This window comes from Pithys albifrons, chromosome 6 (genome assembly GCF_047495875.1).
Source record: "Pithys albifrons albifrons isolate INPA30051 chromosome 6, PitAlb_v1, whole genome shotgun sequence".
Taxonomy (NCBI): domain Eukaryota; kingdom Metazoa; phylum Chordata; class Aves; order Passeriformes; family Thamnophilidae; genus Pithys; species Pithys albifrons.
Genome location: NC_092463.1, coordinates 37,754,299 through 37,770,838, shown reverse-complemented (window position 1 = coordinate 37,770,838; position 16,540 = coordinate 37,754,299). Strand labels below are relative to the sequence as shown.

The window sequence follows — 16,540 nt, the reverse complement described above, 5'->3', positions numbered from 1 at the left end:
TAACAAAATGTTGATCATTATAGGTGCATATTTGCCACAATAAAACACAAATATTCAACAGTGGGCAAGACTGGCCACTATATGATAATTTCACAAGATAACTTCATGATTCACATTACACAGTGAGTAATGTAAAATAAAGAGACTGGAAGAAGATTTTTATTCCTTAAAACAATTTAAAATTAAATTATATAATCCTGTAGCCCTAATTTCCTATAAATAGTCGTATCACTCTCTTATTTCTGAAACCTGGAAAGACAGGAATCTGTAGACGGCACACAAAATACTCCAGTTTAAATAATAATTTAGTCTAAGTCAGGAAGACAGAAATCTCAGGGTTGTTCAACACATACCTAGTTACAAAACAAATATTACATGGACTAGTATGTAAAATTAAAAAAACTCATCATAATCATAAATGATGCTCATACTTTCTTTTCTTCTGCCACTAAATACAATCTGCGGTGGTCCTGTGGTGTAATGGTGAGCACTCCGGACTCTGATCACAAGGTCGTGAGTTCGAGTCTCAGTGGAGACCGTACCGGGCAGTTAAATGCCTCCCTGCCATCCCATCCCATCAGATCTCGGATGCTCAGTAGACAGTCGTGAGGACTTCACTGTCACTGTCCAAGCTTGCTCGGCCATGGCAGATGGACCTTGGGACTTAAAAACGGTGGGGCCAGTTCTGCGCACGCTGTGCCTCTCCTAAAAAATCCACTGTGCAGGCTCCAAAGGCACACTCCCACCTGGGGGAGAGCCCTTCCCAAATCTTCGTTCGCGAAGTTTGGCCATACATACAAATACAATCTTATTCTATGAGATCACTATGGTTAATCATGTCAATTATGTAAAATATGGAACCTGAGGAACAAAGATTACAATTCATCTAAGAAGAAAAATGTGGGGAAATCAATTTAAAATGCTGTCTCTCAGCTCCCTGTGATAGTTTATAACACAGATTATTGCAGTTCACATACTTCACCAGGAGTTATGTGATACAACAGATGACCAAAAATGGCTGAGACAATATATGGAACAATGAATTTGAGGCTCTCCTTTCACTCCAGGATATCTGAATAAAACTATTATCATCACAGTCTTGAATCTTTTGGCCTTCTCTAAATTATTCCTTAATTCCTTTCTGTTTTCTCAAATCTGCACTTGAACCAAGATGAGAAATTATACTGCATCTTCTTCAAGAAACTTTACAAGACAGTGAGTGGGCTGTTAAGTAGGAAAAAGAACAAAACAACAACAACATAAACATCTCTCAGACATCCCTTATGACATCTGATAAACTTGCCTTGTTTTAAGCCTCTGACAGGCTGCAATAGCAAGGAATATGCCTGCATTAATTCCTACGTGTGCATATGCAGTGAATTGCAGAGAAACAAAATACTAGGTTTAGGTCTGAAAAGTTGCTAAGTCTGAAAGATCTAAGGGTGTGAATATGGATTATTGTACAATATCAGCAGGTAATGATCTGATCTCTCAGCAATCCCTTCTTCCCTGCACTCATGATGTTTGGTACTTTTGCAAGCATGTCAAGTGCCATCAGGATTTCAGGCCTCATAGAGACATGGCGTGCAGATCTGTGTTTCTGCTAATTCTTTCATTACATGTAATTTCTCACTTTAATAAACCATCACCATATCACTTGGCCTTTAGAAGACATTTTACCTAATCAGTTTACTCTTCAGAACATCTTTTCTACCTTAGTAAAGCTTGTGTATCCAGGAGAACAAACCTCACATATCTTTCCCTGCTCCTTTTTCATCAATGGTTAGTTCTATCACCTACCAGGAATTTGACCACAGTTAGTGCCTGAAACTTAGACAATAACAAACAAAAACACTTCCCTAAATCTTTCCAGTTCACCTGCTTCCTCTTACTTCATGAGTTTTTCTTTACTTATGTCACTTAATGTCTATATCCTTGCACAACCTTATCCTTCTACAAAGAAATTTGAACTGCAGTTTGTATGAAAGCATAAAGGCATATTAGCGTAGTGCCCTGTGATTTATTGCCAGTGTCACTCTCACATCAGTAAAACATTGCTATGCTAACATCTTGGCAGACAGCTCACTTAGGCTGCTGTTCAGAACAGACCTCTTCAAAATCTTCCATTCCTACTGACTTTTAGTCTAATCCTTTGTAACCCTTAAATGCCACCCTGACAGCCAATCCAATCAGATCTCGGAAGATGAGCAGGGTCAGCCCCAGTCAGTACTTGGATGGGAGACCTCCTGGGAATACCAAGGGCTGTAGGTTCTAGTTCTGAGGACTTCACTGTCACTGTCCAAGCTCGCTCAGCCGTGGCAGATGAACCTGAGGAGTTAAAGGGTGGGGCCAGTTCTGCATTCACTGTGCCTCAGCCATACAATCCATTTCCAGATTACATATGGCTGTAATTGATATTGTTGTGGAACATCAGACCAGAGGTGACTGTAAACTTTGATACTGGATCCCTTTCAACAGGCCCATGTATATGGCACTGCAAGCATTGCAGGCATTTGTAGTAACTGGCAGCCCTCAGTTAAACTTTTTGTTAAAAATTTCACACTTGGCAGGCCCTAATCCTAGGCTGTAGAGAAGTAACATATGTAGGCTTTTTCATATCTACCTTGATTACACCAAATGTTGTAAATTGTAGCAGCCTCTTGGGAAGAGCCTAACTTAAACCTCATGCTGACTCAATATAGTTTCCATCAGGATAGGGAACAGGAGGCATTACAATTATGTAAAACCTGAAATTAGAACCTCTCTGCTACAAACAAACCATGGCTTTAACCATGGCAGCAGTAAAAACAGAGATTCCCTGAACAGAGAAAAACCTTTTCTCTCTTTTATTTCCAGGACACATTTATTTGATAATGTGCCATGCCTTGAAAATGAAATTCCAAAGAGGATTTTGGACAAAGATATGCCTTCCTGGTATCTTAAATGCTAAACCAGACTGTTAACTAGCTGAGTTCAAAGGCAACCCTAACATACACAACAACTTAATTTGAACACCACTGACAAATTTAAAATAATTATAAAAGAACGCTGTAACAAGAGAGGAGCACCTTTGGGGTTTTGTTTGTTTATTTGTGATTCTAAAAGGGATTGTTAAATATGAAAACTAATGTAAACATTCATTCTCTTGCTACTGCAGACTAGTGAAACCTACTAAAATTAGTTCATAAAGAAAGGCAAAATTTACAACATTCATTATCAGGCTCATAAACCTGAAACATCCAAAATAAAATGACAATTATCAGGGATATGCATTTTTTCTCTAAATACCCCTTGAACATGTCAAGAAGTCTTATCTTATTCTTCCACAGGTCCCTGAATTCCAGTGTGATGCTTAAAAATTAAGGTAAATTTTTCAACTCAGATCAGTATATTATTTCTTGTCTTGGATATGAGTATGAGTGTAATGCTTTTCATTTCCATAGCATCTTGTGTGGGAAGATTTCAGAGCATTTTTAACTCATAATAAAACTATATAATTAAAAATACTTTTAATGTTCCAGTTAAGGTAGAAATTTGAGAGAAGAGAAAATATTTGTGTAAGTGCCAACTAATTACAATTGCTCAATCTGAGAGATACATATTATCCTCCCCAACACAACGAATAACAGCAAAAATATTAGATTAAAATGAGCCCTCTAGTACATGTCTTGTTAAGCACATTGAAAAAAGAAAATATGTCTGAACAACAGACAAGATTGGAATCCACCTTTGTTAAGGCTGAATTGTATTGCAGAGTAGCCAGTTTAGAAGAATTCTAGATGGCTGCCATGGCTAGAAGAGGTGTTCACTGTCTTACTGAAGAACTAGAAACCATAAAGATCAAAATTTGAGGTCACTGATTTTGACTATTTCTTTAGACACAGTTACACATGTAGCATTACGTCTGGTTAAGCAGTATCTTCACACACAGCCCTGGCCAGTAGCTGCTGTACCTTCACCACTAATCTCACACAACACTCTGTGCAGCCCTCTAATAAGCAGAGTTCAGAAAACTAATCTGGCTGAAAAACTCACAGAAAGAAAGAAAAATATTATGTTTCAAGAGAATCTGCTGTAGAATTTGACCATGTTCTAGATGACACGGATGTTAATAGCACTCTAGACACGTTGTTCAGATTCTATACAAATAATTCATTCTGGTTTTCAGTCATCTATAATGCTGCCACACACTTGTCTTCATGCTGCAAGTTGAATAACAAAGGAGAGCTGAAGCAAAACACTTCAATTCTCTTCCATAATATATGTATGGCAAGAGAGGAGTTTTCTATTGAACAAATAAAGATAGACCTACATCCTATACTCTCTCTGCACTAGTGAGCAGAGAATATACAGAAATTGCATTACCTCCTCTATCTGACATCAAAGTAGAAGAAATAGGTTAGAGTTCCTAAAACTTCATTCATCAAAAATTGGGAAAGAAAATTGCTTTGCTTTATTTCAGAAACAAATGTATAATTTCTTATTTTTTAATACGTGAAATTAAATTCAACAGCACAGGTGCCTGACCTCTGCAATTCATTAGCTATGAATGCTGAACCAAATTGCAGACAGCAGGAAATACCTCACAATATATTCAGTATCAAACAATTATACAAAATAATATAAATGACATTGGAAATATTTTAAATATTTAACTGGAGAAAAGCTTTTGGTTGTTAACATGCATTCATCTCTCATGCTGAGGAACTTCTAACATGCTAAGTACCTAACAGTACTGCACTATCAAAAAGAGAAGGACTTGCAAAAGGTTCTGAGTTCTTCAGTAAGCCACAAAGTATATAAGTTTTTTATTGTTAGAATGAGCTAAACAATCACATGCTTGTAGTTTCCACAGCACACAACAAACTGCAAGTTAAATTCTCAACAGAGTTAGGACTTTCAGAACACAGCAGTTGTGGACTTACCCAGTAAAAAGAAAGAAGATGCTAAATGCTACAGTGAATGCTCACTCCACTAAACAGCAGCACCAGTCACATGACAAAAAAGGTGCATCACTTTGCAGCCCCTATTAATATTGTAGCTGTATTATTTGTTGGGGACTAAGGAATCCAGAGAAGACCCTCTGTGCCAACTTATTTCTCTGAGCACTGTGTGCAGTTTACTACATTTGCTAATTTTACCTGCAATGGATTCTGATTAGAAATTTTAAATTGTAGATACACAGGGGGAAAAAAGCCATTTTGCACCCTGGGTTATCAACTAATCCCAAAAAATACTGAAGCCTAACTTTTAGTGAGTTAATTTCTCCCAAGTCCTTTTCCCTAGTCAATATGACAGCCATGAAGAATGTGGTATTTTGGATTCCATCAAGGCCACAATAATGAACATTGGCGAGATAATGTTTATCTGTTTCTCTACAACAAGCACAGAACTATTTTCTTTATATTGAGCTAGAAAGCAGTCAGGAGTTGCAGGAAAAAACCCCACTGCTTTTTAAGAGACAAAATGCTGACATAAGTACACTAGCTACTTCGTTGGCCTTGTTGGCACTCATCACTGATCCTACAGAATTTTGAAAGTAACTAATGGTGATGGATTACTTTTAATATCATTACTCCTGTGCATTCTTCACTGAAAAAAGAAAAAAGTACAAAAAAGAAAAATACAATGGAAGCAAAAGGCAACACAAAATATAATTCAAATGGTAAAATGGTGATATCTTACAGTTTTATGCATTAATGCTATGTCATACTGTTTTACCCAACAATGCAAGCTCATGTTGCTTAGCAAATCTCAGTATTTTTGTGACTAACACACAAATTACAGTTAACTTCAATTATTATTCCAAGCCTTAATCTTTTTCATACTGAAATGAAAAGACCCCTTTCTCTAGTGACATTTTTCATTAGCCATGACCCCTGGTAATTGCCATCTTCGTTTAATATACTGCAAACAGTGGATCAATTCATTATTTGTTCATTTCCAAGGTAACAATCTGACTATGTGCAGATCTTTTTTCTCAGATTAAAATAATTTAGGGTTGTCCAAATTTGAATATGTGTTCCCAATTCAAAATTCACCTGGTACTGATTATAAGAATACATTAAAAAAGAAAGATCTTAATCTTAGTTTTGAAAGAAGCTAAAATCTTTTTTCCTACATTTATAAACCTATCTTTTTTCAAGAGAAAAATTCCTCTGAAGAAGTGAATCTATCTGCCAGAACATCCAGAGATGCTTGGTGCTCCAGATCAAAACCTGAATAACAGCTCTTTAAATATTCCTCTCTTACAAGGGGGTCAGGGGATCTTCCTCACAGAGTATTCCTGACTCTATTCCTGAACAAGATCCTTTCTTATTCCTCAAACTGATCTTTCAGAGTATTTTTAGCATGTTGTGTATAGCAGTATGATTAGCATATGACTACTCCCAGACTGTGTAGAGCAACTGAACAAGTTACACTGTGCAGGTGACTGCTGCAATGCAGTCACTGCTATGAAATGAGGCTTATTCACCTGCTCGAGCTGTGCTTTTGAGATGCGAATGAGAGGGGGGAACTTGTTGCCACAAGGAAGGACAGGAAGCTGCCTACGACCAGTTGAGCGGGAGGAAGAGGAGTGGCTCTCAGCTGGCTGACTCCTTGGTAAACCAGCCCCTTTCAGAGGGTCCGAGTGGATGGATAGATAGGCTATGGGGCTCATGGTGCGGAGGATGGGACTTGAAATTCTTGGAGTGGAGAAATGCAGCGTATGACATGAGTTGAGCTGTGAGAACAACATGGCGGGGAAGAAAATAAGGTTGACAATATTTTAATAATTCTTGTTTATGCTTGTCTAAATGCAATCTCTTAGAAAACCATATTCACACCTCCATCAGAGGCTGAAAGTTGATAATTTAAAAGGTGTTTTAAGTCTAATCTTCACATTTTCCACCATCCATTTTCAAAAATCCAGTATCAAAATCAAGAATGAGTATCCTTTCCCTATCTGGCTTCTTCACTCATCCAGTTTTAGAATCATAATATCATTAGGCTGGCAAATAAAATCATGGATTCATTGAGTCCAACTGTTGTAACCATTATAAAGAGACACTAACAATCCAGGACAAATTCAACAAACTAACACAATCAGTTTCATCCTTGATTGGTCCTTGCAAATGCCTAACACATCCACACAACACATCTGTGTCTCTGAGATGACTACATTTTTAGCACATACACCCACTGCAGACTTAACAACTACAGCCACAGCGGCGTACATTAAAAACTGCACCTGACAGGATTAATCAGTAAGGTTAATATTAAATGATCTTGATCAAATTTCCCAAATATGGGACCAAACTAGAAAGATGCACTGAAGAATCCATGAACAATTGCTTCATCTTGAACTACATTAGTGAAGCATTTAGAGAACAGAAAAATAACAAGAATAAGAACTGCAAAGTAAAAGTGTGGCAAACAAAGAATTTTAGACAAAGTACATTTTCAAACTGGTTACTGATGACAACTCTGAAATCAACTGTTTTTTCAAGACCTTTTCTAGCACAGAATAAATGTCTAATGGTGACACATTTAAATACCTGTAAATAAGATTGCTATACACAGTTTACCATTCTTTGTTCCAATTACATTTAGAAAAAACCATGAAGAGTAGAGATATGGAAACTTTCTGTAATCTTCATGAAGGTGACTCTCTGTTTCCACAGTATTTGCAATTCTAACCTTTATTCTTTGGAAACTGAGAGCACTTATCAAGCATTTCCATTTCTAAGGAAAAGGTATTTTCAACTGTGTCAGTCCTAAAGCTTCAGTTCTCATAATGCATAGCTGACTTGCAACTGGAAAAAAAGTAATTCCAGTGTCCATAAAAGCAGCAAGTGAGGACAGAAGGGACATGAAAATTAACAAATGCAGAACTCAGAAATAAAGAGAAATTTATGAACAGGCTTTTGGTTAAACACAATAGTACCTCAATGTACAAAATTTCTGTCTCAGTAGTATTTCTAAATAATAAAAAAAAATAGATTCACACAGTAAACCCTCTTCTATACACACACACATGCACATACATATATATATATATATATGTAATGTGATTTTGGGTCATCAACTAAGTGTGACTAGAGCAAACTGTCATTTAATTTAAACTGAAGATCAAAATTGAAACAGCTGTTACAGGTTTAATTACTTCAAATCCATCATCATTTATTGACTGAAGTATCTGCTTAACCAATATACATTGCAAAGTTTTGTGCATGCACTGTATGGACTTCTTTGCAATTCAACAGAAACACAGTAAATTAAGGAAGCCATCATTCAACAACACAGAGGTTCAGCTCTAGGCTTAGTACCAGCTCAAGGAAAGGAAACCTAGAACTGCATGATGCAAAGTGCTGCTCCAGTATAAATTCACCATTAGTCTAGATCAGTTCAAATTCTTTTGACAAATTAATTTTGTTCCAGCAGGTATTACAGCAAATCACACAGTCTGTCCTGCAGCCAAAGTGCCAAAGTCAACATAAAGCCATCACTGAAGCATAAAGGCCACACCTATACCCTTTCCATGCTCAGATATGTGCCTATCTGCCCGTGACTAAGTCAGATCAAACTGGTATTTCCTGGTAGCACAGAATCTATATTGCAACTGGAAATCCATGACTGGTTACATGAAAATTGCTTCTGACCTGCAGGGGTTCTTTTCATAACAGATAGCATAATTTGCTGTAATTTTTTATGCCTGAGATTTTGTCAGCCCCGAGTCAGCCACTTACACACTTTTCTCTCTTACTTTTTGCATTCAGATTTCCTTTTTAAACCTACACTTCAAATTCTTAATAGAAAGCTGATGGTGTGTAAAAGAGTTAAGAAGTGATATTATCAACATATTCAGGAAGACCATGTACACACACAGTTTCAGGAACAACATTTATCTACAAATGGAAGGACTGCAGAACAGTAATTACTTTCCTTCAGGAGAAAATAAAATTATAGGTGAGTATACCAAGCATTAGTTTCTCATACAGAAACATCCATACTACTACTTACTACTTAAACAGTGAGCAATAAAGCCCCGAAAGAAAAAAGAACAAAGAATCATCAAAGTAAAAAGGAAAAATTTAAAAAATACTTATGGTAGAAAAACTATTTTATTCATTCACCACTGAATTAATTGCTTGCATATTTAACAAATCTACGTGAAAAAAATCAAACCCCATAATTCATCATACTTTCTCCTAAGTGATAGTAGAGCAGATCACTAGAAATCCATATAGGAGGTATATTCACCCTAAGCATGAGGCTCATGAATGCTGACATGTCCTAGAGTTTCAAGCCCTTTGAAATGAGCGAACTATTAAAAAAATATATTAAGTTATGATACTACTGTAATTTCAACATCTATTTTTAAGCCCTTTTAGTAACACTGAAATAATTTGATTTATGGTTCTAAACTTAACATTCTTGGCCCCAAGCCTGCTCTTAGTAACTCATGCAAGATAATTAAATGAGAAGAAAAGTAAAATATTACCTTGCCTATTATTTTGATTGTCAGGAAGGTGCTACCTAGAAAAAATTACTACATAACATCTGATGTAGAAACAAGGATCACATTTAAACAGTTTCAGGTGAGTAAATACTTTGAGGAAAAAGGAAAAGGACTCAGCTGTAATCAGGCATTGGAATGGGCTGCCCAGAGAGGTGGTGGATTCACCATCCCTGGAGATTTTTAAACACAGATTGGACGTGGCGCTGAGTGCCATGATCTGGTAAATGGACTGGAGTTGGACCAAGGGTTGGACTCGATGATCTTGGAGGTCTTTTCCAACCCAATTGATTCTATGATTCTATGATTCTATGACTCTACCAAACAGCTCTCTAGGGTCGCTACGACTGTCAAACAGAGAGAACTACTCCATGAAGAGGCAAATCTACACTTTCTCCCTGTGCAGTGACTTGGACACTCCGCTATAAGAACAGGCAGGTTCCAATACCCATCGCAAGGAATATCTACATATCCTTAACGAAGGAGAATACATCAAGTTGGAATAGATGCACTGCATAGGCACTCTGTTTCCAGTTTCTAAATCAGCCAAATAATTTCTGTTTTCTTTATTCCTAGTCTAGTTTATATTCTCAATTGCACCATGATTCACCTTCACAACAGTTAAGTTCCTTCCTGTCACTCACCCTGTCCTTACAACACTACTTGCCCTTCCAGGATAACATAAACCATAGTCATTTCCCCCATTTTTGAGGACATGACAAATATCCCTTACCTGCTTGCAAAGCCAAACTAAAGTAGAATCTCATCCCAGGATGTACTTCATTCAGTATTCCAGTACTTCTTAAAATTAATTAACTTGGTTTACAACTGTTTCTGTTCCCATGTCCTGAAGCTTCTTCCTCTCCAGGTAAAGATGTTGTCCATTCTTTGCAGTGTAGCACATAATATTTATACTACATCTACTTTCAGTTTTAAGTAGAACAGTTATTTCCAAAAAAAGCCATATTTGTATAAAGTGCAATAGTGCATTTGCATACAAAATTGACTGCTGTTTTTTAATGGCTTTTGAAATAAAAATACTTGATAATTAGTATTTTGTAAGGGACTGAGTATTGCTCTTTTCTCTCTATTTTCTAAAACTGACATTAAAATACAAGAACTGAGCAGCTGAAAAATGAAAAATTTAAATTAATTTTTCATCTTTAAAAGTTCCTAACCCACCAAAAACTCACTCATGAAATAAATATTTCCATTTAAATCTCAATAATCTTCTGTTGTTTAACACAATTCTGCATTTTCAATCATAAAAAATTAATCTTTTATAAACTACATACTTCAAAGTATGATATCTAAATATAATCTTGTATAAAAGGTAAGATTTTGCATTTTTCATGAGAACCTAGGTTTAGTTGAAATTTTACTGTGCAGCTGTAGTTGACTACATCGAATAGCTCATTTTTCATTTCCACACCTTATAATAAATGAGTAGTTGGTGACAGGTTTATTTTTCTAATGAGCTGGCTGTAACTTTCACAAAAAGTGGTGATAACAAAAAGCATAGCTAGGTTTCTTGGCTCAAGGGAGCTTGAAAGAATTGACCTTTAGGTCATAGATGGTACAATATCTACTGAGAAAATGGGGGAAATTAAACCAAGACCTGATTCTCAATCACTTATCCATTAATCTCACTTCCTCCTTAAGTAAAGACAAAGAAATCTTTGTTTATGAACAACAACAGAGGATAAAAAAGTAAATGTTGAAAAACCATGCAAATGAGAATTCTTTAGAAAAGATGGAGAAACAGAGAAAGAATAGTATGCAATGGAAGCAAAGCAATCTGTCTCAGTGCAAACTCTGGGAGTAAAGTAGTAGTTGCAAAAGTATCTTAGAAGTGAAAAGTAGCAACACTTTATAAAAGGCAAGTTGTTTACATAAGGACCACTAAAAAATTTCAGAAGAAACAAAAGAAATTCCAAAAGCAAACACTATAGTAATCATGGTGAGAGCAAGTAACTGTTTCTTTAATTTCACCCACTTAGGCTTTTCCTCAAACATATAGCACAGTATTTTACATATTCAATGTAGTTTTTATGTTTATGTATTACAAATATAATATATGTTTTCATGTGTCTCTCACTCATTAGGAATCACTGCATAAGGAGCTTCGATAGATGGATAGATGGATGGATGGGTAGATAGATAGATAGATAGACAGATAGATAGATAGATAGACAGATAACTTTCTTTTTTGAAAAGGCCAGTTCTATGGACCATATCTGCAAATTAATAGCCACTTCCATGGGTGAATGTAAATACTTGGATAACAGAACATGGAAGATGATTCCTCAGGAATTAAGTTCTGTATCTGTTGAAACTAGGAATTTCTGCCACACTGCTGTGTTTTGGTCATTGCCTTTACTTTTTCCTCATACAATTCTGAGTAAAGAGAGGTTCAATAAAACAGAGGCCGTTTCTCTTACCGGAGTGAGTGCTCCTTCTGCTTGAGCTTCCATAGGACTTGTCGGGGTGGCCGCGAGAAGCTGTCCAGCACCTCCAGACAGAAGTTCCAACCTGTCTGTAAGCTGTTCAGAAGCAGCAGGATGGCACTCCATGTCTAGAACAAACTCCACCCCTGAAGTCTGGTTCTTGCCATTGACATTGTTTCCTGCCCAAACAGCCTGTCTGGATTGCTCTTCTCGAGGGGACTCCTCTAGAACTCGTAGTACCTCTGGCTCTTCATCTGAGGGACTTCCAGTCATCCTGTGCCCTAAGGCCTCATTTGTCCTGAAGTCCTGCAAGTCCCGTTCCTTATCTATTATCACCCATTCCTTAGAATCAACCTCCTGCCTGCAGGAGCTTAAGTTAACAGCTACAAATCCATTGCTCATAACACCATCACCATGGTCTGGAGAAACAGCTGACACAGGCTTTGAAGCATCTGGAAGATATTCTTCATCATAGTGCCAAACGTGGTCCTTGCGGGCAGTCGCAGGAGCAGAAATGGGTGTTTTCTGAGGAGGAACAGCAGCAACAGGACTCTCGGCCGCAGCATTCACGTCTTTCTGCCTCTTCTCCAAACTTAAGAAAAGAAGTTAATATCTGAATTAGTTGTGGATTAATTACATAATGTAAGAAACATTCGAGTTTTTTCAGTACAAGAAAACTACATTTATATAAAAATTTGTTGTCATATTTTAGAACAATCTGCAATGGTTCCACAATTTCAGAAAAGCAAGTCTGATGTCAAGTAAAAATGGACAGATGGTCTTAGAAATATACACATTATAACCTTCATTGTAATGTATCATGTTGTACTGTAAACATAATTACCACGAGGGATAATACTGAGTGGATAAAAACTCTGGTGAGGCTACCACCAGATGTCCACTGTACTTAGTTTATGTTACAAAGCAGAGACTCAAAGCAGAACAGAAGAAATAGATGTCTCCAGAGCAGTTATTAGATGCTTTCAAGAAGAATGTTACATATTCAGTTCCCACTTATGCTTTACATATGTTGCTCCATCAAACAAACTTAGATTCCTAACTCTCCTATGAAATATTTAGAAAGACTTTGTCACTGTCATCACCTCAGCTCTCTTCTGCTGTCCCCACTCAGCCTCTACCTTTCAGTCAGATTTCACTGTGTCCTTCTCCCTTTATTCTTTCTACATATACGCAAACTGATTAAATCTGGTTTTGTACGTATGTCTCTTCTCCACCTTCAAATTCCATTTTAAGACCTGTCTTCCATCAAGATTTTTTTATGTTGGGCATGACTAAGCTTGCTGCATGCAGGCAGATTTCTAACTTTACTTCTTAGCTTCACTTTCTGTAAATTTTCCTTCTCATGTCATATAACCTGATCTCCTGTTACCTCTACTGAGCACCTGATATCATTATTCTTATTTAGGATGAGTTGTACTCACTGTCAGGAGTACGCCACTGAAGAAAAAGTTAATAAACACCAGCCTTACACCACTTGGTCTTGAAATACAAAATTCCCAAGTTTACGAGTTCAGCTTTAGCTGTATCCTAGCATTGATATTTTTTAAAAGAAGCTGCTGAGTAGTGAAATCCATTCATTGAACATTACTATGAATAATACTTTGCTGTAGCTTGCATAAGCATACTTAGCTGCTCCATTTCTGGTCTTCAAAGGGCAAAGGAAAGACACTATATCCTTACTACATATGCTTGAGAGCTCTAAGCATAACAATAAAATAATTTCTTTACCAAGTCTCAAGAAACTTATCAGTGTCTGGCTTTGACTCCAACGTCATACGCTTCTCCAGTTCAAAGCTGTGAATTGAACGCAACTTTCGCACCAGTGGGACATCTCTGTCTAACTGGGTGGTCTCTGAGCGAACACGGATTGGAGAGCCGAGACTTGGTGCATTAAGCATTCCATTCACTGGCCCATGGCTGTTTTCTTCCTCTGTGGCAGCCTGTAAAAAACATAAAGTAAAAATGGAGCTCACTAGGAGTAGCAAAACTGAGGAAAACAAAGCACTACTTGATGAATACCATCCAAGTTTTTACTATGTGAAAAACCAGCTTGTATTTGGAATGGTCCTTAAGTTCATGACATACTTAAGGTAGTTTAGATATGCTCTTCGGCACACACATACAACAGACCAAACACCAGTAACATACTAGTTCTGGGAAGGTCTGAGAATGGGGGTCTCAAAAACCAAGTGTGTGTGTGTGTGTGCGCGTGTGCGCGCGTGTGTGTGTGTGTGTGTGTGTGTGTGTGTGTGTGTGTGTCGCCTTCGCGAACGAAGATTTGGGAAGGCCTGTCCCCATGTGGGTGTGCCCTTCCAGCCTGCGCAGTGGATTTTAGGTGAGGCACAGCGTGTGCAGAACTGGCCCCACCGTTTAAGTCCTGAGGTTCATCTGCCACGGCTGAGCGAGCTTGGACGGTGCCAGTGAAGTCCTCAGGACTAGAACCTACAGCACCCGGCATTTCCCAGGAGGTCTCCCATCCAAGTACTAATCCGGGGCTGACCCTGCTGAGCTTCCGAGATCTGACGGGATCGGATGTCAGGGAGGCATTTAACTGCCTTTCGTAACATAACAAAACCCAAGTAATACACTTACATTGACTCTGATATTTCACACCCATCTCTGACATTTTCTTTAATAATAGTCTGAAACCTGGCACTTGGTAGAATCTTTGGTCTGCTTTACAGTCAAGTGTTCTTATTAAAGAGAAGTGAGCTTCCAAGCTATCTTTTTGATCCTCTGGAGCACACAACACTGTTATAAACTAAATCTACTGGCTATTTCTGTGACTTCAAACTAGGTTTCAGTCCAGTCGAGTTCCAACTTGCATACTAACCAAACATTATTAGAGCTGGAAAATCATGATCATCCTTAGTTCCTACAGATATAATTAATAGAAATTGCCTTTGTTAACCCAGAACAACAGACTTTCTCCCTCTTTGATAAAAAAAAAAACCAAACATATAAGCACATATGAAAATAGGCACCATCCCTTGTTCTTTCCCACAATGCAATTTTTTCTAGCAAACAAGAACTGACAGCTGAAAAACTAGACAGCTTTCTTAGATAAAGAACATTTCAATACCAGTATTTCATGTTAAAAACATTTTTGTACCAAGAAACAGGGCTGAATTTGTCCAAGTATGAAATACTGTGATGGTGAGTAAGGGAGACAGGAACCAATTCTCAGAGACTGCTTTTGAAAATAAAGTGGCATTACCTTCCAAAGATTAGCCCATGAACCTCTGGATCAATACAAAGGTATAACATCTTATGGAGACAAAACTACCAAGGGAATTAAATGGATACTGCCAATCACACTACTAACCTGTCAGTTGAAGAACATTAAACTTTTTAGTGTATTTATTGTCTAGGTTCTGCACATGATGCAGGAAAGTTCCTTTGGTTTCATTCAGTGAGCAAGAATCATGATCATGTCTGAAGAACACGAATAAGAGTAAACTACAAAGAATCCCAAATTATCAGCACCGTATTTATCATAGAGACCTGATAAAGTGACACAAAGCCCACAAGTCTGTCTGCTTGTTTCAGTACATAAAATGTGTTAGCTCTGCCATAAATCTGGCTAATCAGTATCAGAATGACTGTATTTTTAATTATATCTCACATGCACTATGGGGACAGGAAACTGTTCGAAGATGTCTTCACAATGCAATTTGAAAGTACCTTACAGATCCCTAGTTTTATTTTGTTTCTGTTTGCATCCATTTCTTCCCAAACATCCTTTTCCTGAGGACGCTGATGGCCAGGGGATCCCGGTAGTTTCTCTGGTGAAACACCAACTGGAATACCATTCTCTCCATCACTGAGCTGTTCATCAGGAAATACTTCATCTGTGTTTTCCCGCAGCAAATCTCCTGGGATAGGAGTGGCATTGGCAATTCTGCAAAGACAGTTAAAAAAAAATCAGAAAGGTAAAAATTTTGATACCCTCGTGTGTTTACTGAAATTATTTTCTATTTATAAACAACAAACAAACAAAAATTACAAGGAAAAGCATGTTTCCATAGAAAACTAAATCTTGTAAATTATTTAATAACAAGTCCCTTTTATTCTCGCTTTCACAATTTATGTTCCTTTAATTTAGGCACATAAAAATATGTAAGTGTAAAAAACAATCACTTAAAAGGTGGTTTTTTGAATGTTCTCAAAGGCATTTCAGAGAAAATTTGTCAGAGATAATGTCTGGGCTCAATTTCTCTTCTGACTCTTCTATACATATTCTTCTATTCAAAAAAATTAATGACAACTTTCATCATACAGTTTCCTTTACCCAAAAATTTGATAGAGAAACAAAACACACTGTGTCAGGGAGAACAATTACTGAGCAAACTAAATGTAGCTTTAATCACTATTCTTATCAAAGTGCTATTACATTTTAATTAATGTTCTGTAGTCCCACTGACTTGAGGCTAAATAGGGCTAAGGCTTAGCTCAGCATCTGAAACTGAAACAACTCCAGTCCTAATAAGTGACTGGTCAGAAGGTGAATTAAAAGTCATTCCTTTACAGTTACCAAACCTGTTAATTGCAGCCCAGACTAACAGTAACTGGT

The 16,540-nt window shown here is 37.3% G+C and overlaps 1 protein-coding gene across 2 annotated transcripts in view; it reads right to left on the bottom strand.

Moving 5' to 3' along the window:
• TTBK2 (tau tubulin kinase 2) overlaps positions 1 to 16,540 on the bottom strand; it is an 87,926-nt gene that overhangs the window by 13,845 nt on the left and 57,541 nt on the right. The window contains exons 11-14 of one of the 2 annotated variants that reach the window (XM_071558318.1): positions 15,652 to 15,868; positions 13,696 to 13,907; positions 11,941 to 12,538; positions 6,476 to 6,724 (exon numbers count right to left, since the gene is read on the bottom strand). In XM_071558318.1, coding sequence (XP_071414419.1) covers positions 6,476 to 6,724; positions 11,941 to 12,538; positions 13,696 to 13,907; positions 15,652 to 15,868 — 1,276 coding nt within the window. The remainder of the gene's footprint in view (positions 1 to 6,475; positions 6,725 to 11,940; positions 12,539 to 13,695; positions 13,908 to 15,651; positions 15,869 to 16,540) is intronic. The other variant, XM_071558320.1, reaches the window with a different exon arrangement.